General features: G+C 38.4%; 2 protein-coding genes across 2 annotated transcripts; one reads left to right on the top strand and one right to left on the bottom strand.

The window, feature by feature from the left end:
- The first annotated feature begins 1,605 nt into the window (after positions 1 to 1,605).
- Positions 1,606 to 3,888, top strand: LOC100253373 (uncharacterized). The gene is made up of 2 exons (XM_059739350.1): positions 1,606 to 1,676; positions 2,517 to 3,888. Exons 1-2 carry the CDS (start codon positions 1,606 to 1,608, stop codon positions 3,886 to 3,888), a joined length of 1,443 nt encoding a protein of 480 aa, XP_059595333.1.
- A 1,259-nt stretch (positions 3,889 to 5,147) lies between these two features.
- Positions 5,148 to 25,201, bottom strand: LOC100258511 (MATE efflux family protein-like). The gene is made up of 13 exons (XM_010655085.3): positions 24,800 to 25,201; positions 24,595 to 24,716; positions 23,625 to 23,783; positions 23,364 to 23,506; positions 18,278 to 18,413; positions 16,147 to 16,243; positions 15,921 to 16,021; positions 14,620 to 14,783; positions 13,876 to 13,947; positions 13,629 to 13,745; positions 6,490 to 6,585; positions 6,290 to 6,411; positions 5,148 to 5,833 (listed from the first exon to the last, which is right to left on the bottom strand). Exons 1-13 carry the CDS (start codon positions 25,075 to 25,077, stop codon positions 5,764 to 5,766), a joined length of 1,677 nt encoding a protein of 558 aa, XP_010653387.1. The 5' UTR covers positions 25,078 to 25,201; the 3' UTR covers positions 5,148 to 5,763.

The raw sequence follows: 25,201 nt of genomic DNA, 5'->3' as shown, positions 1-25,201 counted from the left end.
AGCTTGTACACAATCAACCAAAATCAAGAACACAAGAGAATTATCATGGTTCGATCAACTTGATCTACATCCACACTGATTTCCTGAAGCCTTTATTAAATTGTACCAACCAGAGTTTACACAAGAATAAAAAACAAAGAAATTACAGTTTTTCCCCAATAACCCTCATCACCTATGTTTCTTTCTTTCTATACAGGAAAACCAAAATAGACCTGTGGTTATGGATTTCAAAGCTCTCTTTTTTTCTTGCACTCTATTCTGTACAATTGAATGCCTTGCTCCAGTTTTCTCAAGTCTACACCTTTTATAACAGTCAAAAAACTCTTAACTATCTAACAATACTCTCAAGATAGTCGTTATCCTACCCAGGTCAACAAGTTTTCTGTTTGTTAGTTGAGCTTAGTCAACAGCCTTGCCACTTATCACTTGATAGTTGGCAAACTCTATAACATGCACACACCTTTTGTGTGTTGCATTTTTTTCCAACACCTTAAGGTGTTTTCAAGACATCTCGAACACATTTGTGTATATACAATGAATTTAGGGTAGTTAGGTGTATAAAATGAAAAAGTGAAATGCAAGATCCTAGTGCACTAACAACTTTATAAAAAGATCTTAAGAAAAATATTGAATTTGGAATATCATCCCTTTGATGTTATCAGCTCCTTCTTGATTTTCTTTTTATTTGATATCTTCTTGATTGTCTCTTTGAAAATTTTTCTTATATGATCATATTTGAAATATAATTATTAACTTCAAATATTGTTGTCATTGTTAAAATCGATATTAGCCAAATATTAGTTTCACATTAGATTTAACACAAATCACATAATATGAATGTGTCTTCGTTTGTTTGAAAAAGGGAAAAATAAATAAATAAATACAAGAGACACTGTGTTGGCACACTAGTAATAAAATAAGGGCTAGTTTTTTCTTCACTGTGCGGCAAAGAACAAGTACACGTAAACCTCCTCACCCATCAAGTCAAAAAGGCGAAGGCAGTACTAAAACAGATCTCAGCACATAAAGTTGACTTCTAAGTCAACACTCTGCATGGCATGAAAGATACCATCGTGGCCTGTTTGCGTTTGAGCATGCACCCTGCAGTGCATCCAGCAACCCCAATTCCTAGGCATCTACACTCACACCCCTCAACTTTATCCAACATGGATTCAGTCTCAGGCAGCACCATGATACACACCAACACACAAGATGATCAATCGTTCCAAACTTGTTAGACAAATCATAGGATGTGCAGGACATGTGCAGTAAATGGCATGTTGTGTATAGACTCATTCTGTATAAGCCAATTTTATTTTATTTTTTATTTAAAAAAAAAAAAAAAACTTAATGCCAATAAAAAAAGAACTAGAAATATTTTATCATTTTATTTATTTGAATATTCTTTATTATTATTTTTTTTAATTGGAGGGCTTGAGAGAAAAAAGGAAAAAAAATTAAATATCACAAAAGTAAAATTTTCTCAAATATTCTAAAATTTTATATGCGATTTTTAAATTTTGCTAGAGGCATGACCGAGTGGCCTTGCCCCCACCCTGAACGGACCAAACCCTCTTGGGCACAGCGTTCCCTTTGAGCACAACGATGCAACTTCCACCCTATAAACCTCCAAACAAAATCCGAAAAGCCATTCTTGTCCGACCAAAGGAGCCCCAGTATGACAAAGGGGCAGGAACACGAAGTCACAAAATTATATGAGATAAGAAATATATATATTTACGAAGAAAATCCAACCAAAGTGGTTAAGCTTCATCAACCAAGAAAACAAAGGCGGCTACAGATTTTCCCGAACATGTGCTCACCGCCTGGCAGAAAATAGTGGCCAGGAAGAGGCCACCTCATGCTGAGAGATGTGCCACGTAGTAAAAAAGGCGTAGCCCTTTCTTTGTCCCTAAGACAGCCGGTGAGCCAGCTAGGGTCCGCGTTGTTGCTTACTCAGACTCGTTAAGTTTTGCAGACCACCTTTTACATACTTTTTGCTTTGGGGTCTCAGAAAACATCTGACCCAGTAGCACTAGTACTATCATTATCATCTGTAGTGGTATACGGGCATGTCATGTCGTCCGAAGATTCTAAAGGGTGACTTTCTCTTTCCTTCTTTCCTCTGATGTGACCCTTTAATTTCCTTTCCTTTTCTCCTTGCCTGCTCTTTCTTGATTTCACTGCTTCTTTGTTGTTCTTTTTGTTGGTTTCATCGTCTTATGTTGAATTTTTATGGTGGTGATGTAAATTTTTGTGTTGTAGTATTCTTGGTGCAAATTATGAGCATTTCTGGTGTAGGTTTGGTGCGCCTGATATTTTGAACAATTGAAGAGGATTGAACCTTTGTGTTTTTTTCTCATTTTCTTTTGGTGCATCAGAGGCTTCGCTGTTTGTTTATTCCAGTAGTGGTTTTTAAGCAGTTTTCGAAGTTCTTTATTAAAATAGTCTGCTTTATATTATGGGCTCTTGTGGGAAGAAGTCTAGAGTTTAATCCTACCATGGGGTGGTTTCAGGGAAGGAAAAAATGCTAAAAGACGCAACGGGTGCGATTCTATAGCAGACACTCTTGCCAAGTGGAAGCACTATAACCAAGAACTTGATTCTGCCAACCAAGGAGTAAACAGGAAGAGAAAGGTCCAATCCTTGGGCTCCAAGAAGGGATGTATGCCGGGAAAAGGCGGGCCTGAGAACTCCGGTTGCAGCTACAGAGGTGTTAGGCAGAGGACGTGGGGCAAGTGGGTGGCTGAAATTCGAGAACCCAACACTTTAAGGGAACTTGGTAAGGGGAGAAGAAGGCTGTGGCTGGGTTCCTTCTCCACTGCAGAGGAAGCAGCTCGTGCCTATGATGAAGCTGCAAGGGCCATGTATGGTTCTTCCGCCCGTCTCAACTTTCCTGAGGACAGTCAACAATCAGTTGAGTTCTCTCAAGACTCCACATCAACTACAACCAGCACATCGCCCCCCAAATCTATAGAAAGACCAAATAAGTTTGGGACTAGCTTTGCTGAGGAATCAAGTGTAGAACCTGAGTGCCCTGTTGTTTGTCCAAAAGACAATAATAGTACACCTTCCGACGAGGTAGAAGTTGAGACACCTATGGATGAGGAAAATTGCGAAAATGCCACAGATACTGGTGGCTGCTATGGCTCCGGTAATGAGCTTGAGTACTTCCAGAATTTGTTGACACAAGAAACCTATGATTTTGGTCAATTACCAATTGTTACTTCCCCTTCTAATGATGTTGAATTCAAGACCCCAATAATATGGCAAGCAAATAATGAAGAACTTGAGGAGAGTCCAGAGAACAGTGACCATCATGGCTTCAACAAAGGCTTCTGGGATTTGTTATTGGGAGGACCATCTGACATTGAGCCTTTAAATCTAATAGGTACTGATAACCCTGCATTGGAGCAATCTGGGAAGTATAATTTCGGTGATTTTTCATTTACTACCATGTCTTGGACTGGTTATGAAGTTGAGACGCCAGGAATGAAGGAAGAAAAGAAAGAACAACTTGAGGGAATCACGGATTACAGTGGTCATCATGGCTTCTACGATAAGCATAGTCACTTCCGAGCATTCGAAGAAACAATTAACAGTAAAGGTTCTGAGGCAATCAATACTGATAAATCATGGACACAAGAAGGGAACTATGATGATGATCAACTCCTGTTGCCTTTAGAAGGTCACATGCAGTTTGGGAGACCATCTGATTGCTGCCCCCAGTCTCAAAACCCAGATGCCCAACCGCTCAGAGAATTGCACCACATTGGGGAGACAGATGCCAGTGTGGATTACAAACTGGATTCCTTGGAACCTGAAAGCTCTCTTGACTTCAATGATCCAAAGTTGCTAGAATCATGGTTCCCTGATTTAGGATTTTAGTCATGTTAAAGGGGCTTATTGTGATGCTTCTCATTTTATTGGTCTTTGGTTTCCTGAGACACCACCCTCACTTCATGCTTTTGAGGATTTTTTTTCCTTTTTGTCAACATGCTTTGGCATTGGTTTTGCAGTTCTCCTATAGAGGCTTTTGTTCTCTGTTCTCATATAGAGGCATTAAGAATTAACAGGTGGAAGGCATTTGCCTTGTATCCCTTTCAATCATAAAGCAGAGATGATTACTCAACATAGGTTTATTCAGATGTGAAATTGACAGATATCCAGACGCATTGACATTGAGTGTAGAGTAGTTGCTTTCTTAAGGAAAGTTTTTTTCAGTCTGCCAAAATCCCTTGATGCCATGTAATCGTTAACTTGAATTCAGTGAGGAAGCAGGTATGGTTTTACCTCTTTTCCATGTATCCCTTCTCTTCTAGCATATGTTCGCTGAATTTCTGGCCAGCTCAATGTTATTTAAACATCAAGATATGGCTCAATTCAAAAACACTTAGAAGAAATGCCCTGCCACTGCATGAGCAACTTGGTATTGATCATTAGGATAAATGCCTAAGAGTTTGAAAATGTTTGTTGTAAGGGTAAGGGCTTGAATCCTTAAGAATAGACAACAATAGTACCCAGATGCTTCAGTAATTCATGCAATACTGTGAAAGGCCATATGCTATGTAATCTTTTATCAGATCAAAAGCATTTATACATAATGATATGTATTATAATGAAAAATTGACCAATTTATTTAGAAAAGTAGGAGAGAGGAACTTACATTACTCTTTTTATATCCTTTCAAGCCTGTTGTCTTGATATTTCAGCCTTGCTGATTAATGTGCAGACCCAATGAAATCAGTAATTTCCATATGAAGCTGCATAATGTAGTTATTCTAGAATGATTTGAAGACAATTTGGAATGTCAATCTCACCACCTAACGAGTAAATTAGTCTGGTAGCAGTTTAAGGTTCTACAGCTCATTTTATTGATTTAGTTAGTTTTCCAAAGACTCCATCCAAGGAAAGGCACAAGATTCTCTGCTACATAATTTCTTGTTAGTTGTTTGCAACATAAGCATAGAGTTTGTTCAATACCTATCATTCCTGCATGTTAAGTTCTCTTAGTGAAAGGTCAGTTGCTTCCGATCTGACAGGATATTTGGGTTTAACATGCCACACTAGGAGAGATTGTGAACCAGTCCAAACTCATTAACAAGATAGAACTCCCAGATAAAAATCAGCAAATACAAGTTGCAACATGCTGCAATATACCAATAATTGTTATTCCTTTAAGAATATGCTGTAAAAATTCAAATCAGAAGAGCATTACAAGTACTAGAAATCACACTAAAAAATCTATAAAAATGATTTCTCAGATTATAGAACTATTGAGAGAAAAAAAAAATTATATATATGAGATACCTTCTCTTCATAATATATTGTTGCAAGGCAACATGTAGAGAATATCAACCTCTGATTGCTAGTATGCTGAGTTACTGGTCAGAGGAAAAAGGAGAATATACAAGATATTTTTAATCTGAATTAGAACATGGTGGATTTGGAGACAAGCAACTTGCATTTGAAACCCTTGCCATATGTTACCTCCCATTTGTTCCCGAAGTGCCAGCATCTCATCTCTGGTAACTAGTCAACAGCCTATTGAGAGCCATCCTCACCAATAAAATTTAGCCAGCCTCAATAAAAGAATAGGGATGCGAAAACCACAGCCCAATATCTAAGTCGAAGTACCGCGTAAGGTGGTTGATCCAATGGTTACTAAAATCTGGAGCACTTTAATGTGTCATGCCCCATGACCCCAATGGCAGTCACCATCATGAGCAGAAGACGGAAAATTTTAGGCCGAACTTGAGTATCTTAGTCACTTTCCTGCTCCATCTCAGACTTGGACCAGATCATTTTCCATGGCCCACTTTTAGTGCTCAACCTAAAATGTATAAATCAATCTAAGAAAAGTACAGGTAGCAATAGCAATTCAAGAACAAGCTACAGGCTTTAGATTTGAATAATCTAGGCCTCAGGCAAGAGATAGTTACAGAAAAAAAAAAAAGAGGGGGCAAAAATGTGTGATTATGAGTGTGTGTTTGAGAGAGAGAGAGACCGGACCAGGCCAGGTTTTGGATGACCTATGGTTTAAAAGTAAATCAATTTTCATGTATGTATATATATATATATATGTGCGTGTGTAATGAGCAAAAGAAAAATGCTGTGTCATACGCAATCTAATTAGTAGAAATTAAAAGCTATGTTCCACAAAAATAGTGGCAAATGACACATATTTTATGCCACATATTCCAAAACAGTAGACCCCCTCTTATCTCATCAACTCAATTATTAAGGTAAGCAGTTGATATTACTTCTACATCAGCAGAAATTAGTCTACCTCCAAATGCCAGCTACAACACGCAAGGTCATGAAGAGAAACAACCCAGTCCAGACTCCAGCCAAACCACATACAGGAGCAGCCAGCAACAGGAACACTGAAGATATTAGTGCAACTAATACCTGCTCGTCACAAACAGCAAGTTAAGAAAGAAGATGTGGAAGAATGAAAAATTTATAATCATATACACAGAATGGTACCATGGAGTAGGCAGCATATCCAAAGTCTGAAACCCCATAGTAGAGTCCATCAATAACAAATGCAATAGCATTCATTGGTTGAGATCCAGCAACAAACTGCAAAATTTTATAACATAAATTTCTTAAATGACATAGCCCATGCACCAAATGAGGTAAGCCAGTTTATGCACTCACCAATAGAATGCCACATGGAAACAGTTCAAATAATCTTATTTAGAGGCTACTATTAGAAGGGACTCTTGTTCTCGAAAAATGGACACCTCCAAATAGAAGCCTATACATTACAGATGCAGATTGGACTGACTCTCCTGTAGATAGAAAAATAAATGAGGGGATATTGCTCTTTTATAGGAGGCAATATTGTTACATGGAGAAGAAAAAATCGGGCAGTTACAGCAAGATCCAGTGCTGAAACTGAAATTAGGACTATGGCTCAAGGAATCTAAAAATCAACGAAGTTGGAGCCTAAAGAATCAATGAAGATCTATGTGAAAATAAAGTTGCAATCAATATTACACATAACCAGTACAACATGATCGTGGCAAATGTTAGATAGTGTACAGTTATTTAGGTTATTTACTTTTCCTTTTCCTTTTCTTTCCTTATTGTATTGTGGGTCCCACTAACATGTATATATATATATACCCAAGTCCAATGTGTATTATTAATAGTTTTTCAATAACAAGAATTAGGGATTCTCCCTTTTCTCTCTTTTCACATGGTATCAGAGCCTAGGGAGAAAAAAACCCTAATTATTTCCGGTTTATCCGTGAATCCATTCTAGGAAATCTTTCAGTGACCGTGTTTCATTCCGGTCACCTTTCCCATCTCCTAAAGCTTTCCAATCAACCGTATCGCCATCAGAAAACTCTCAACTTTTCCCGCGACCTTTTCCGGCGAAATCCTTTTCCGACACCGACCATACCATCAGGTGCGCAAGGAGGAGATCTTCAAGTTTTCTCAAAGCACCGGAGGGAGATTCTCAACCACGCGCCAGCCACGTGCGTTTCTTCTCCGGCGGCTTGAACCTCACACGCAGGCGCGTGAGGGCGCGTGGAACACTTTCCGGCCATGCGTTTCCACCTCCAGCCTCGCCTGACGCCATCTAGCCACCCTCCATTTGTGCTTGTGCCATCCAAGCCCTGAAAGTGCATTTTTTGGGGGTTTTTTTTGTCCCCGCCGGCCCTCTAAACAGCCTTTCCGGCGACCTCTGGTGACTTCCTCTCCACCCCGAGCCCTGCACGTGTCTTAGGAAGTGTTCTTCTACCCTTCCAGTAGTGCCACATTTATTTTCCTTTACTATTTGGTCTCTCACAGCCGCGGATCCTCGGTTTTTCTTCTTTCAGCCGCGATCTGAAGCCGTATTAGGGTTCTCTTCGATCCAAACATATTTCATTCTCCAGATAAGTAGATATGGCTACTAAAAGTTCCACTTTTTCCTCTGTCATATCTGGATCTCCTATGATTACTTTGGAGAAATTGGTTGGCAGTGAAAATTATTTGTCCTGGTCTGCCTCTATAGAGCTTTAGTTTATGGGTCAAGGTTATGAGGATCACCTTGTTACGCAGGAGGCGGATATCCCTGAGGTTGACAGAGTACAATGGAGAAAGATAGATGTACAATCATGTAGTGTGTTATGACAATCCGTTGATCCTAAGATTCTGCTTCATCTTCGGGCCTACAAAACATGCTTTAAATTTTGGAATCAGGCGAAAGGGCTATACACGAATGATATCCAACGTCTTTATAAGGTGGCTTCTTCTATTGTCAATGTCAGACAACAAGACATGGATTTATCTACTTATATTGGCCAGATTGCCTCTCTTAAGGAGGAATTCTTGACCATGATGCCTCTTACTACTGATGTTGGGATCAACGAACACAGATTGACAAGTTCTTTATGGTTCTTACGCTTATTGGCCTCCGTCCAGATCTCGAGACCGTCCGCGATCAGATTCTTGGCAGTTCCTCCATTCCATCCTTGGATGATGTGTTTGCTCGCCTCCTCCATATCTCCTCCACTCAGACTTTGCCATCTGATAACACTTCAGATTCTTCTGTGTTAGTTTCTCAAACTAACTCTCGAGGAGGACGCAGTGGTAACCGAGGTAGAGGTCAACGTCCTCATTGCACCTATTGCAATAAGCTTGGCCACACTCATGATCGGTGTTATCAGTTACATGGGCGGCCTCCCCGCACTGCCCACGTGGCCCAGTCATCTGATCCTCAATCGCCTCAGCCTTCCAGTTCCTCCACGTCTCAGGGTATTTCCCTCACTGACGGTGAGTATGATGACTATCTCCGCTATCAGGCCACCAAGTCAGCTTTTGTTGCTTCTGTTGCCCAGATTGATAATGTTTCTGCTTATCTTACCCACACATCTTCTCTTGGACCTTGGATTCTAGATTCTGGCGCTTCTGATCACATATCTGGTAATAAGGATCTTTTCTCTTCTATTACTACTACCTCTACCTTACCTACTGTTACTTTAGCTAATGGTTCCCAAACTATGGCTAAAGGTTTTGGTTTCGCTCATCCTCTCCCTTCCTTACCTCTCCATTTTGTCCTTTATGCCCCTGAGTGTCCTTTTAATCTTATTTCCATCAGCAAAATAACTCGTACTCTTAACTGTTCTATCACTTTCTCTGATAAATTTGTGACCTTGCAGGACCGGAGTACGGGGAAGACGATTGGCATAGGACATGAGTCTCAAGGCCTCTATCACCTCACCTCGCCTTCAACTCCTGCAGTTTGCATTTCCACTAATGCTCCCCTCATCCACAGTCGCCTTGGCCACCCTAGTCTATCCAAGTTCCAGAAAATGGTTCCTCATTTTTCATCTTTGTCATCGCTTGCATGTGAGTCCTGTCAGCTTGGGAAACATACTCGTGTCTCGTTCCCAAAGCGTTTGAATAATCGGGCAAAGTCTCCTTTTGAACTTATCCACACTGATGTTTGGGGTCCTTGTCGAACCGCGTCTACTTTAGGATTTCAGTATTTTGTCACTTTCATTTATGACTATTCTCGATGTACTTGGTTATTTTTAATGAAAAATTGAACTAAGTTATTCTCTATTTTCCAAAAATTTATGTTGAAATCCAAACCTTCGTGTGTTGCGCAGTGACAATGCCAGGAAATATTTTTCTGCACCATTTACTTCATTTATGTTCCAACATGGGATCATTCATCAGTCTTCTTGTGCTCATACTCCTCAACAAAATGGGACAGCTAAACGTAAGAATCGACATCTTATTGAGACAGTTCGTACTCTCCTTCTCCATAGTAATGTTCCTTTTCGTTTTTGGGGGGACGTTGTTCTTACAGCATGTTATTTGATTAATCGTATGCCCTCATCTGTATTACACGATCAGATTCCTCATTCCCTTCTTTTCCTTGACCAACCACTTTATTTCCTTCCTCCTCGTGTTTTTTGTTGTACTTGCTTTGTTTATATTCTTACTCCTGGACAGGACAAACTTTCTGCTAAAGCCACAAAATGCATCTTCTTGGGATATTCCAGACTTCAAAAGGGTTATCGTTGTTATTCCTCTGAGACTCATCACTACTTTCTCTCCAGTGATGTCACTTTCTTTTAGGACTCACCGTTCTTCTCCACCTCTGAGTCTCTTCCTGTTTCTGAAGTCTTACCCCTTCCCATTATCTCCCCACCTGATGCAGTGCCTTCTCGACCACTTCAGGTTTATCATCGCCGTCATCGTGTCGCTGTTCCTCCTTCTTTGGCTGAGGTACCTGCTGACTCACTTCCTATCCCTTCAGCTTCTCCTGCCCCGACTCTGCCTCCTTCTGCTGACTTACCTATTGCTCTTCGAAAGGTAATCGATCTACTTGTAATCCTCATCCCATTTACAATTTTTTGAGTTACCATCGATTATCTTCACCCTATTCTACATTTGTTTCTGCCATATCTTCTGTTTCTCTTCCCAAGAGCACCCCTGAGGCTTTTTCCCATCCAGGCTGGCAACAAGCAATGGTAGATGAAATGGTTGCTTTACACTCCAATGGCACTTGGGATCTTGTTGTTTTACCCTCTGGTAAATCTACAGTTGGTTGTCATTGGGTCTACACAGTTAAGGTTGGCCCTGATGGTCAGGTTGATTGCCTTAAGGCCCGCTTAGTTGCTAAAGGCTATACTCAGGTTTATGGTTCTGATTATGGTGACACTTTCTCTCCCGTTGCCAAGATAGCTTTTGTTCGTCTATTGCTCTCCATGGCTGCTATGCGTTCTTGGCCTCTTTATCAGTTAGATATTAAAAATGTTTTCCTTCATGGGGATCTTGCTGAGGAAGTTTATATGGAGCAACCACCTGGTTTTGTTGCTCAGAGGGAGTCTGGTTTAGTGTGCAGGTTACGCCGTTCTCTATATGGTTTGAAACAATCTCCTTGAGCATGGTTTAGCCATTTTAGTTTTGTTGTTCAGGAGTTTGGCATGTTCCGCAGTACAACAGACCATTCCGTTTTCTATCATCATAACTATTCGGGGCAGTGTATTTGTCTGGTAGTTTATGTGGACGACATCGTCATTACAGGTAGTGATCAGAATGGTATTCAAAAACTAAAGCAACACCTTTTCACCCACTTTCAGACTAAAGACTTGGGGAAACTCAAGTATTTCTTAGGGATTGAGATAGCTCAATCCAATTCCAATGTGGTTCTTTCCCAAAGGAAGTATGCTTTAGACATCTTGGAAGAAACCGGTATGTTAAACTGTAAACCGATAGACACTCCTATGGATCCAAATGTCAAACTTATACCAGGACAGGGGGAGCCTTTAGGAGATCTTGGGAGATATCGGCGACTTGTAGGTAAACTGAACTACCTCACCATTACTCGTCCAGACATTTCTTTTCCTGTAAGTGTTGTTAGTCAATTCCTACAGTCACCATGTGATAGCCATTGGGATGCTGTAATCCGCATTCTTCGATATATCAAAAGCACACCAGGCCAAGGTGTGTTGTACAAGAACAGAGGTCATACCCAGGTTGATGGTTACACAGATGCAGATTGGGCTAGCTCACCCACAGATAGACGTTCCACTTCTAGATATTGTGTTTTTATTGGAGGTAACCTAATATCCTGGAAGAGTAAGAAACAAGATGTAGTGGCCAGATCTAGTGCTGAAGCCGAGTATCGAGCTATGGATCTGGCAACATGTGAACTCATATGGCTGAAACATCTTCTTCGGGAGTTGAGATTTGGAAAGGATGAACAGATGAAGCTCGTCTGTGACAACCAAGCCACTTTGTATATTGTATCCAATCCAGTCTTCCATGAAAGGACCAAACACATTGAAGTTGACTGTCACTTCATTAAAGAGAAGATCGCATCAAGATGTGTGGCGACTAGTTTTTTCAATTCAAATTATCAACTAGCAAATATTTTTACTAAATCTCTCAGAGGTCCTAGAATTAAATACATTTGTAACAAGCTTGGTGCATATAACATATATGCTCCAGCTTGAGGGGGAGTGTTAGATAGTGTACAGTTATTTAGGTTATTTACTTTTCCTTTTCCTTTTCTTTCCTTATTGTATTGTGGGTCCCACTAACATGTATATATATATACCCAAGTCCAATGTGTATTATTAACAGTTTTTCAATAACAAGAATTAGGGATTCTCCCTTTTCTCTCTTTTCACAGCAAACATGATGAAGCGAATAGACATTTCATCAAAGAAAAAATTGAGTGGACAAATATCCACATCTTTTGTAACAGCCAAGCACTATCTCACAGATATCTTCACAAAAGAAACCTCAACAATCGCGTTTGAATTTACAGTTAGCAAGCTATGCAGCAACTTGTGGGAGAGTGTTAGCAATAGCAACAAGGAATATGTCCAAATTCATAGAATCCAGTTTGTTTTAGTCAATGTTTTATGCATGTTGGTTAGGGAGTAGATCATGAAGTTATTGTAAGAATTGATTAGGACTAGATCATGGAGTAATTCTGGGGATTGATTAGCTGTATATTTGATTTTTTTTCTTTCTTTACTAGCTGTAAGGATCATGCATTTATACCCTGCAAAACTTTTCTAGTCTAATTAAGTGAGAAATCACTTTTCTTCTCTCTTCCTTTATTCCACTCACAAAAAGGAATAGCTTCTAGTAGGCCCTGGAGAAGATTTCAAAGCATTTATTTACTCCACAGCTACTTGATTTGAACCTAGGAACTTAGGGCCAATCAAACAGCTCTCCATATGCCAATGATCATTCTCATGATCTTCAGACATCAACAAATCATATTCCTGTCAACAACTCTCAAAGTGCAATTTGCAAAGAAGGTAATTGACTATGCATCATCAGTTTCCAATGATACACATGATGGTTCAATTATGAGTGTCTAGTCATTCCCGAACATTCCATTAAATTCACCAGTTCTATGGAATATACATTGTGCTTTGGAAGTAAAATATTCTTCAAATTTGATTAGTTCTGTAAATGAAAGAGCAAAATCAAACTGAGCAAAAACTATGCCATGCGATGTCTATCCTGGAATGTAAACTGGGCCAAAAAAGCAGGCCCGTCCAGCTTGACAGACTTCCAAAGTTGGGTGTAATCAGATTTCTTTGGGTGGGACAAGCCCGAGATTTGCACCGTTAGTGCCATCCTAAGACACCCTACTAGCACAGCCTACAGTGATTATCAACTAATCAGAACCCACCAAAAGCATAAGACTTTTTCACAACTTGACATTAGACTGCAAGAGGATGACATTGCCTTAGCATTTTCAGAAGTGGGTGCAAACACCAATAGATTAGTTTTGTTAGTTTTGTCAGTTTAAGTCTTAGAAGAAGTTCTTACTTAAATGTTGAGTTCCCTTATTTGTAAATGTTTGGCATTCAAATCTAAATGGGTAATTATATTGAGTAGGATGTGTTCTTGAAAGTTTGTGTTTTGTTAGGTTACATAGCACAAACAAATAAGATTGCATTATGGGAAAGAAAAAGGATGATAGCTGAATAGAAATAAGCTGATTGCCTGTTCTGGATACCTTAGAATGCAGGTTCACAAGCTTGCATTCAACATGTGAGCACCAACATGCCATTGGTATCTAGTCTCCACTGAGGAGCTACCATGGTTTTCAATTAGGGAATACATTGTTGAGAAAAATTGTTCCTTACCAATATACCAGACCAGGCAATCCCCAGAACTTCCAAATCTGTTGTGAATAAGCTAGCAAATGCCCCAAAGCCAAGGAAAAGGATAACAGCCAAAGCAATTCCTGTAGCTAAACCCATCTGCTTGAAATTCAAATAAAAATAAAAATTGAATGGATATTGGACCAGAATTAATTGTCATCTCATTAAAGAAAATAAAAACCAGATTAAATTAACTAAATGCAGAGAAGGTAGGAACCAAGGATTTAACCTCAAGGACTTTGTAAATTACTTGCTGTGCTTCCTCATAATTCCCTTGGGAGTAGCCACTGGCAAGAAGAGCCTGTAAAATAAACATTGGTATTATGTTGAGAAAAAGGAAAGAAGCTTCAGCCATTAGACTCAGCCAGTTCTTTTAGATACATGTCTAATATGGCAGCCAGTAAACAAAGACAAAGAAAAATGTAAATGAGGTGAACAAGTCTCAATTATTATAATAGCCAATTCTGGAACTAAAAGAAGAATCTAAAATGCACCTCAACAATGGAAAAGCCCAGGATGCACTGCAAAAAGTACATGCCACATGTATGCAAGGACCATAACCAGTAATAGAGGCACCATCTAAAAGACATCCCTTGGTCAGGAATTAAAATTTTTAACTGATTATAATAATAAAAGCCATTAGATTCTTTTAGATGGAGAAACATAGAAAAGACATCAGGCAGAAAGGTCAGTCATTGTACATTGGCTTCAAATAAGAAAATATCCTAATTGGGAGCCCTGAAAATGTTAAACCCAGCATCTTCATGGTGGACTCATGTCCACCACAGAGATGGCATTCCAGATCCAATATCTATGAATTTGTCTCCTTGTTGCCAAAAATCAACTATGAAGAGCCTCACAAGTGCTCTGTGATACTTTTAAAATATATCAATAAAGTTCCTTTTGTTTGATATTCTATTAAACTTGGTGATAAGCAAATGCCTCAAAAAATCCAAATCATGACCATTTTTACCTGGCCAGAAAGGGCTAAAGCATCAGTAAGCAAGGATATTGCTAACCAAACTTGTAGGCAAATCTGATGACCTGCCATTGGTATGGGGCCCTCTTTTGCTGCCATAGATGTTGCAAGTGTCATAGTTGCAAGCACTGCTAAGGTCCTGCCAATTAGTAGGCCGCCTGCGAAATGATATGGATATTTTAGGAAAAGATTCAAAAGAATGTAACTCTGGAGTTGGATGGTCATATTGAAAGGTTTTGTCTCCTTAAATGTAGAAGCGCTACTACACCAATAAGAAATAGGTCATTTTAGAACAAAAGTTTATTTGAAAAATTGGGATGTTCTCAACTAGATTTCTGTATTTCCAAATATTTCTTAAAAATAAATTTTATGTGTAGTGCTTATTTTCAATCATTCTCTATATTTGTAAAATTATTGTTTAAAACAATCCCAAAAAACAAGTGAAAACAACTTTAAATAATTAAGATTGTTCTCAGAAAAACTTTGTTTCCAAAACAATTCTCAAAAACTTGTTTTGGGAATAATTGACAACCAAACATATTTCTATGTTTTTTTTTGTTCTCAAAAACATATATATATATATATATATATAAAACAAAAAACTGTTCTCAAAAACAAAGACTGCTCTCAAAAACGATTCCCAAACATGGCCATAGTTTTTCAAAAACATTTCTTGTTGAATCCAAATGTCATGGCTCTAGATACCTCTCCAATTGAATTTAATTTGAGAATATATGGATAAATTTTTCAACTGCCCAAATATTAAAAACCAATGGGCCTCATTATCCACTAACATGCACAAAGATGCAATGTCAGGACCAGATTGGATTCCATTAGCAAAAAATGACAGGTTCTCTCATTTCAAGGTACACATCTACCATGACTTTCTCCAACTTGCATGATAATATGTTAATTGCTTACCTATGATAATCTTTATCTTGCATCCAGTGATAAATTAGGTATAAAATATCTGTAATGAAATGTGATTGTATAGGAAAAAAGAGTGTATCCAACTGAATTATAATTTCAACAAACACCTTAAGAGCTAGTTTTAAAGTTTAATGCTGATTATTTAAATATGTTATTTGTTTTTAGCATCAAATTCCACAGAAATTAGAAAGTCAAAGCTTGTTTGGATTAAAGCACAGGTGTGTTTTATCATGGCAAAAAAAAAAAGTCATTACATGAACTTCACATGGATAATCAATTCAGTCATCATTGTATCAGAAGAAGCCCTTGCATGATTAGATCATGAAGTGTAAGTCAAATATCACAGAACTTGCAAATAGATGTACCAGATTTTAGATACTGGGCAATCCTCATTCCATCAATGTTTGGAGAGATGAGAAACACTTTGTCATTCAACTCCCATAGGAGGACAAAAGCAATCAAATATCTGAAATGATAATGAACAGAAGAAATATGATAAAATAAGAATAAAAGCAATAACAGTATATCATACGCAGGAAGTCCATGCACTGAGCACATCGAAATTTTAGTTTTACCACATTCTTGACATACTCAGAAATTACAGTAGAAATTGCAGCACCACCAATGCCAAGACCAAGAAGAAATATCAAAATTGGATCCAATATTGCATTCAGTAAGTTGCCAGCACCTGATACAGTAGAAAATTTGTCATGAGTGTAGCTAGCAAGTTTGGCATAATGAAGAGGGAATCAATTAGTTGAACCAGCAGTAGCATTCACTACATAAATGAAAGGGAACAATGACACACTAATTGCTCCATTAAAGCAGACATACCCTTTTTAAAAACCCAAAATTAAGGCTCCAGACCACATCCCAATCAAAAGATATTTTTTGTCAACGAAGAAACATCCAAGAAGCTTAGTCATTAGTTTGTTACATTTTAGCTGTGTAATTGAATTTTAGTCAGATGGGGTATTTTAATAGATTTACATATTGAGATTGTTTAGTGCCTTGTTACTTGTTAGGAGTCATTTCAATATGGATTTGTTTCTTGCTAAGGTCTAGTTGAGTCCTATCTAGATTTTAGTTAAGCTTAACTTGTTGAAAAGTTCTTACTTTGAAATGTTTACTTTCATTAGGTTTTACATTTGCTACACTAAAAATGGATATTGAATTTTGGACCCTGGGTTTAATAATTGAAGACAATGGTTGCATGCTCCTTTATAAAAATTCCTACTGTTCCTACAATCACAATTCCAGCCCTCAACTACCCATTGTTTCTCATCTTGGGTTTAATTATTGAAGACAATGGTTGCATTCTCCCTTTTTTAATTCCTACTGTTCCTATAATGACAATTCCAGCCTTCAACTACCCATTGTTTCTTTCTTTCTACAACCTAAAAGCCCAGTATTCATAACCCTAAACTTTCAACTCTAGGGCATCACCCAAAACCCTACAGAAATGCAGCACCTTATTTTTCAAATTCCAGCCATTAGCTACGTCAAAACCTTGCCCTCACACCCCACAATTGGATTCCATATTCAAAACCCCAAAACCATCACATTTTGCACATGTTGGCCCACCAATATAGAGGTTGCAGACAACATTATTCTAGGTTTAAGCACTGTTCTACTTGGGTGATTAACAGTAATTATTAAAAGTTGCTCTTCAGAAATTTCATCACCTTACTTTTACAAATTCCAGCAACTAGTAACATTCAAAATATTGCCTTCAAACTTAATGGTAGGGTTCAGTTTTCCAAATCCTAAATCCATAACCTTTTTCAGTTTTCCCAATCCTTGTCCCACAAGAGATTGCAAACAGATTATTCAAGAGTTAACATGCTCTCACGCATCATGAATATGCACCTAGCAAAGTATTTTTTCAGAAGTCATTATCTAAAGGATGTGATCAACTTATCACAATCTTCCTCAATAACCACTTCATGTCTGGATCAACTATTTTTGTTTAATCAATCATGACATCCTGTCTCTTAGTACATCTAGTATGGGCAGATTCATTTGTGGAGATGTAAATCTCCAATGCATTCAAGCACTTTCCCTGATCCAACAACTCTGTTTACCACAGCTGACAACTTTTTAAGTCCAAGCATGGACATATAGAGGATAAAGATGGCAGGGGTTTAGGGTGGGGGCAGGGAGACTCCAAGTTCTATTTCATGTAACAAAAAAGCAATTATCCTTATCAATATGCAGATGACAACTTAAGATTTGGGATCCATAACAATTCATTCAAACATTAGCAAGTTAGCATCTAACAGATTACATCTAGGATTTAATTTCATCGGCACCAAGCATATGAGCTACAAGTCAACTTGAATAGATTATTTGCAAAGATTCACAATTTACATAAATCCAGTAGATGATCACATGTGCAGGATATACATAAATTCCTATTGATGACTTACGGTTATTGACACGAAATATGGGATGAAAAATAATAAGTTTTGTCTATTAGATTGACTATACACATAGTTTATATAGGAGATTACAAGAGAAGAAATAGGAAACAAGAGACATAATAGGAAACTAACTTATTCCTAAATTATAAAACTAGTTATTTACAGAAATAGGAAACTAATAAAATTATCTATTTATAGAAATAGGAAACTAACATAATAGGAAAATAATTCTCCTATTCTATTTACAGTTAAACAGTTATAAATCACAATCAAGCAAAAATTCATACTTCAATACTTACCAACAGCATATAGAGGTGTCTTTGTATCCTTAAATCCACGAAAAGTTCCTTGTGCAGCAAGTGCAATTACAATTGGTGGAGCACCAAAGGCCCTTAGGGTAAGAAACTGCTCAGCTGGTACGCGCATTGGTGAATCCTGTAACATAGCAAACATAACACTTTTAGACATGTTTATCATTGTTAGATGACAACACAGAATAAAATTTTGTAATCAGCCATAGTACATCCAAATAAATAGACAGAATTTATAAGGCATATTTGCACTTATGGAGCACAAGAAAGCAGAGCCTATAATTCTAATTACCTTTAGGTAGATATCAAACCCAGAAAGTAATGTTATAAACATGATCTTCATGCTTAGTGTTGAAGATTTCAATCAGTCAAGGCCTATTGAGACACTATTTTGCCAGGAAAGCAACAAAAATCTCAGTACTCTTGAGAATACTATGTGCTTGTTAGTTGAACAAATACATTCAAGCACAATAACAAACTTTGAATAATTAATAACCAAAACATAGAATGGAAGTTGTATTAAATGATCATTAAGAAAATTTGAGTGTTTAACATGATTAATTCAAAATCTGAATATTTAACTGGATTAATTCCCAGTAAACCAACTGTGAAGTTCAAGTCAAATAAGGAAGGAGGTAAAGAAAATAAATAGATAAGCTTGGAAAGACTGCATCCATATCTCCATGCATCACTCTATCTCTTGTTTTAAAGCCTTCTCCTTCTACATAGCTAGGCCCAAAACTGAAGAAAGACAAAGAGTTGTCTTAAGTAGACAGCTGGTTTAACATCTTTAACCAAACTATTTTTAAAAATATCTATTATACTAGGGGATCGTTTACATGGAGTGGAGGCTAGAGCTCTCTGTCTTGCTCGAGACTAAACTGTTTCTTAGTGTCAACAGAGTGGGAGGACCATTTTCTGGGAAAGGTCTTGAAGTGTGGAACAGAGATATCTTTGGGAATGTTGCAATCAGAAAATCAAAGGCTTTATTATCTCATATGGTTTTTGGGATTCCAAGGAGAGAGAATCAGCCCTATTGGTTGAAGAAGTAGAGGCTAGAAGGGTGGCTTTGGAGGAGTTTAGAAAGTGGGCTTCTATGGAAGAAACAATGTGGAGACAAAAACTTAGAGCAACATGGTTAAGAGATGGGGACAAAAACATCAAATTTGCCCAAAAGAAGGCCAATGTGAATTGTAGAAGGAACTTTTTTACCAAAGTTAGAATTAATGATGTTTGGTTGTCTAAGGAGGCTGAGATAAAGGATGGGTGTGTAGGGATTTCCAATCTTTCCTATCTAAATCAAGAAATTGGAGACCGAGCATCAGTGGTATGAGCTTTGATGTTTTGGGGAGTGATGACTCTAGAAGTTTAAAGGAGCCTTTTTGACAGGAAAAGGTTTTCGTCGCCAAAAGGTAAGAACAAAAAGAAAAGGGGATACAAAAAATTCACTAGCCCTCATCTAGAATTCAACCAATCAAAAAAGTTGATTAAAGGTAAAGGTCCTTCATCTATAACCGACTTAGTCCAAGACCAAAAATTACATACAAAAGAATTTTTCATCCTATGAATCGAAAGCTCCTCATTTTCAAAAGCAATTCTATTTCTTTCCTTCCAAACCGCCCAAAAAAGACATAAGGGGGCTGTCATCCACACCTTACTACACTTCTTGCCCATGAAGGTACTATGCCAACCAAGAAAGGTATCTCTAACCGAATATGGAAGGACCCACATCACTCCAAAAAGAGCAAACAATAACTCCCATAAAACTCTTGCCTTGGTGCAATCAATAGACTCTTCTTCCACACAACAAAGGAAGCATCTATTAGCTAAGGTCCACCCCCTCTTTTTTAGTTGATCCAAAGTTAACATCTTACCCCAAAAGGCTTCCCAAGCAAAAAAACCCACTTTAGTAGGAACACAAGGGCTCCAAATGATGCCCTTAGGAAACTGAACTGCACTTCTTGAATCTAGAGCACTATAAAGAGATTTAACAGAAAAAATCTCATCCTTAGTCTCTTTCCACAGCACCCTATCTTCCAAATTAAAATTAAGCCTCCGTCCTTGTATTGTCACAAGTAACCTCTCCACCTCCCAATCATTGAAGGGCCTAGAGAACCTAGGACTCCAACCCCCTTCCTCACCCATTGAGTCTCACAACTTCACTAACCAAGCCTTCTTTAGAAGCAGCTAAGGCATACAAAGAAGGGAAAGAATCACAAAGAGCATTGTTCTCCCCCATAGAGAATACAATTTTTCTTTGCAATAAAGACCCTTCCTTCCTGATTTCCTTCCAAAACCCCACACCAAACCCCTCCCTCACTTCCCAGGTACTCCATCCCCCTTCTTCCTCCCCAAACTTCTTACTAATTTCAATCACAAAGCGTCAGTTCCACTTACACAAAAGGGCCCTATTGAAAGTAGAAAGACATCTAACTCACAAACCACCCTTCCTTTTGTCTAAACAGACAGTAGCCCACTTTACAAGATGAGGCTTCCTCTCCAAAGCTTCCCCACCCCACAAAAAATCCCTTTGAATTTGCCATAATCTCAATCTAACCACTCTTGGAATACGCAATAAAGACATAAAGTAAGTAGCTAAAGTGTGGGGTCTATGTAAGTAGCTAAAGTGTTGACTAAGAAGCTCAAAAGGGTGGTGGGAAGATGGTCTCAGCATATCAACATGCATTTATGGAGGGCAAATTGAATTTTGATGCAGTTCTTATTGCTAATGAGGCCATTGATTCAAGGTTAAAGAGCAATATCTATAGGACTATCATCAAGACGGACATTGAGAAGGCATACTATCATGTCAATTGGAATTTCTTAATTGCAATATTAGCCAAGATGGCGTTTGGTCAAAAGTAGATTAGGTGGGTAAAATGGTGCATATCCACAATAAGCTTTTCTATTATAGTTAATGGGACCCCATCTAGTTTCTTTCAAAGTTCTAAGGGTAAAGGCAGGAGGTCCCCTTTCCCTCTATTTGTTCATTTTGGCAATGGAGGCACTCAATCAATTGTTTAGCAAAGCCAAGGAATGGGGTTTCAATTCAGGTTTCAAGGTAGGGGGTAGAAGTAGAGAGGGAAGAAAGTGTGTCACTTTTATTTGTTGATGACACTCTTATTCTCTATGATGCCAATCATGAGCAATTAGAATATTTAAGTTAGGTTCTTATGTGGTTTGAGGGGGTATTTAAAAATTAACTTAGAGAAAAGTAAGATTATTCATGTTGGGAGAGTAATTAATGTGAAGGCTCTTGCTTCCGTGTTGTGTTGTAAGGTGAGGAAGTTACCCACTTCCTACTTGAGTCTTCCTTTGGGAGCTTTTCATAAATATCCCAAGGTATGGAATGTTGCTGAGGAGAAATTTCAGAGAAAACTATCAGTGTAGAAAAGGTAATATCTTTCTAAAGAAGGGAGACTAACTTTGATCAAAACTACATTAGCAAGCCTTCCAATATATTTCATGCCTTTGTTTGCCATCCCACAAAAGGTTAGTTCAAGGCTTGAAAAGATTCAAGGGAACTTCCTTTAGGGTGGTGGAGCTCTCGAGCAAAGACCTCATTTGGTTAATTGGTATACTATTTGCTTAGGAAAAAAGGATGGGTATCTTGGCATTTGTGATATTTCCACCACAAACATGGCCTTGCTTGATAAGGGGAATTGAAGATCACAACAAAAAAAGAGTCCTTATGGAAACAAATTATAATAAGGAAGTTTGGAGAAAAGGAAGGGGAATGCTGTTTGAGAGAGGTGTGTGAGAAGGCTATCGGTTGGGGGATAGATGGAGTCCCCACTTCTTAAGACAGTTCAACGATTAGGAGCATAAGGAAGTGGAGACTTTCTTATGGAAATTGCTCTCTTTGCTCGTGTGCAGTCAGAGGAGGACAAGCCAAGTTGGAAGGAATCCAAGTGTGGTAATTTCTTGGTTAGGTCCCTCTAATGACTCCTTCAACAAGAGAGGTAGAGAGTCTTTCCCAACAAGCATAGTGGTGGTGCTCATGGGTTCCTCTGAAGGAAAGCTTCTTTGCTTGGGAAGCAGCATGGGATATAGTTCTAATAGTTGATCAATTCAAAAGGAGAGGTTGGTTTTTGCCGAATAGAATTTACTTACGCAACGGTGAGGAAGAGTCGATAGATCATTTGCTTCCTTATTGTCCCAAAGCAAGAATGTTGCGGCAGTCCATCTTCTCTATTTTTGGAGTGGTATTGGTCATGCACTTGTTAGTTAAGGGAATTTTTTGAGTTGGCATGGCTCATTTGTTAGCAAAAAGCGGAAAAAAGCGTGGAAGGCCACCCTCTTGTGTTTTTTTTTGGACTCTTTGGAAAGAAAGAAATAGGAGGGCATTTAATGATGTGGAGCAGTCGGACCAATCAATCAAATCTGATTTTATGTCCATATTTTTGGGTTGGGTTAGGTAGGACGTATAAAGAGGATAAGGACCATTCTTTGGCTACATTTGATTTTGTAGAGTGGTTGAGCTCCAAGTAAGGAGAGAGTTTCTATTTTGGTTTTTCTCTCCTTATTTTAGTCTAGGCTGTTATTGTAAACATCGTATGTATTTTGGTGTGCCTCTTTTTAGGCGTCTTTATATATAATGCTCTTTTTTACCTAAAAAAGACAAAAACAATAGCACACTCCCAGAAAGAACTTCTTGGTGCAAGAAATGAGCAGAATTACCCTGTGCATTCCCTTATAGAAATAAACTGCATAGGCACCTACAAGGGTAGGGGAATGCTAAAAAAGTCATGGGTAAAGGTTTAGATGACGCAAGGCATCATAGCTTGCAATTTGAAAATATATTTGGGACTAGAGTAGTGGAAATTACGCTAAACAATCATAAATAGTTAGAATATGGGCATAAGGCTTTCTCATAGTGGGGAGTGGGTGAAGGTGGAGGAAAAGGTTGTTTTTGTGTGACCAAGCAAGTTAGGGTTCAGTGAAAGAATGACCATGTGAAGAAGTAGAAAAAATAACCAAGAGAACACTTCCAAAGCACAATGATGCAACTGTTAGAACACATTTGAGTAATATAGTAATGCATAAAAAATTATAATCAGCTAACTTCACGTACAACAGGTATACCCATGATATTCATTAGGAAACCCGAGCCAACAGAGAGTGCAACAGCTTCTGCAATGCCAATGCCAGCAGCAAGTGCCAAAGAAGTTGATACTGAAGGAAGGAGCATCTTTCTCTTGTGACCATTTACATGATCTTAAAAACAGTCACAGAACCAAAACCTTTATCAGATCAATGAATGAGAAGTACAGAAGGTAAAATAAAGGAAAATACAACAAAAAGTAATTAGAATAAGAAATCTCACAAAAAGTACCTTGGCCAATTTGAATAGATTCGTTCTCACTCTTACTAACTAATGCCTGCTCTTCAGCAACAAAGGATGTTGTGATGTTGAGCAAAGGAACATTAAACAATTTTGAGACCAGATTAAATACTGAAACAGATACCCCAACTGCTGCCAATTCAACCGATCCTACACAACAATGAGCAATGTTGGACTAAGCTGTTTAAACCTATTGGGATATTACTTGAAAGCAAGCAAAAAAACAGCTAAAGAAAACTTAGAGACTCATCATTGCCGTCATCGTTGTCACCTATGGGTGCAAAAAGTATCTTTTTGTATTGTTTACCCACTACAAAGCAGGATTTCTCACTCATTGCCCACAAACCAAACGGCAGGATACATAAACAATAAATTTTAGAATGTGTGTGGAAATATCTTTGAGGAAGGACAAGTTTGATGGCCATTAGCATTAATCAGTTAAACTATTATGAGCCTACTTCAACTGTCATCTTTGAAACAAGTGAAAATAGCCATTAAAATGTAATGTGTTTTAAATGAATGGCACTATTGATAGCCTTCTTTCCATCCCAAAACTGCCCCCATTCGTCACATAAAAACAGATGGAAGCACTTTACAGAATCACTGCAGAGGATAAACTGTTCAACATTAGAAAAGATATATGCCACCAAGAAGTTGCAATCAACCTTGATGTACAACTATCATCCTAGTTCAACAAAAAGATTCTCCCCAGAAGTTGCATTCCAGGAGTGCTCCAAGATTCTAATAGAAATGGTTAAACCACCAAACCAACAGTCTCAAAATCAGCAAGCTAATAACCCACAACAACCAGTTTTGACGTTGCTTTCCAGCAAGACTCTAAGATTCTAATAGAGATGGTTAAACCACCAAACTAACAGTCCCAAAATCAGTGAGCTAATAACCCACAACAACCAGTTTTTTGAAGCAGTAAAAACCCATAAAACAAATCAAATTGAAGTACCCAAATGGCCAACAAAAGCAGTATCAACGAGGGACGCAATTGGGTCGGCAGCAAGAGCCAATGCAGCAGGCAATGCAATGGACAGAATCTCTAATCCAAGCTCATCAGCCCCAAACCCATCTCTGCAAAGCCCCCAAACCAGTTTAAACACTCAACATGTACAAAATAAACCTCAACAAAACCTCAACTACACCAACCACAGTACCTCAACCGACGAATAAGAACCGAAAACGAACCAAACAAAGTCGAAACAGATGATGAATTTGAGTCAGATCTATCTCCCCGTTTACTCGAAATTGGGTGTTTGAGTTCTTTGGAAGAAGTCTCCAACGAAGTACTGGGGTTTTTTCGAGGCGATGTTCTGGGAACGGCTCGGACCCGAACCGCACAATTAGGGTTTGTGACGAGCTTTGGGGAATTAGAAGATGGGCTGGTGTATGGAGAGCGAATGCAGAGAAGATGGTGGGAGAAGCGACTCGCCATCTTTGAATTCTGGAAGAGAGCCCAGGAACCATGAGTTTTAACGGATAGATTTTGTGGTTGACTCACGAAATATCTGAACTGGAATTGGTGGCTGCAAAACCTGAATATTGACTGGCTAACTCTG

The sequence above is a fragment of the Vitis vinifera genome, chromosome 8 (genome assembly GCF_030704535.1).
Source record: "Vitis vinifera cultivar Pinot Noir 40024 chromosome 8, ASM3070453v1".
NCBI lineage: Eukaryota > Viridiplantae > Streptophyta > Magnoliopsida > Vitales > Vitaceae > Vitis > Vitis vinifera.
This window is presented reverse-complemented; position numbering and strand designations above follow the sequence as displayed.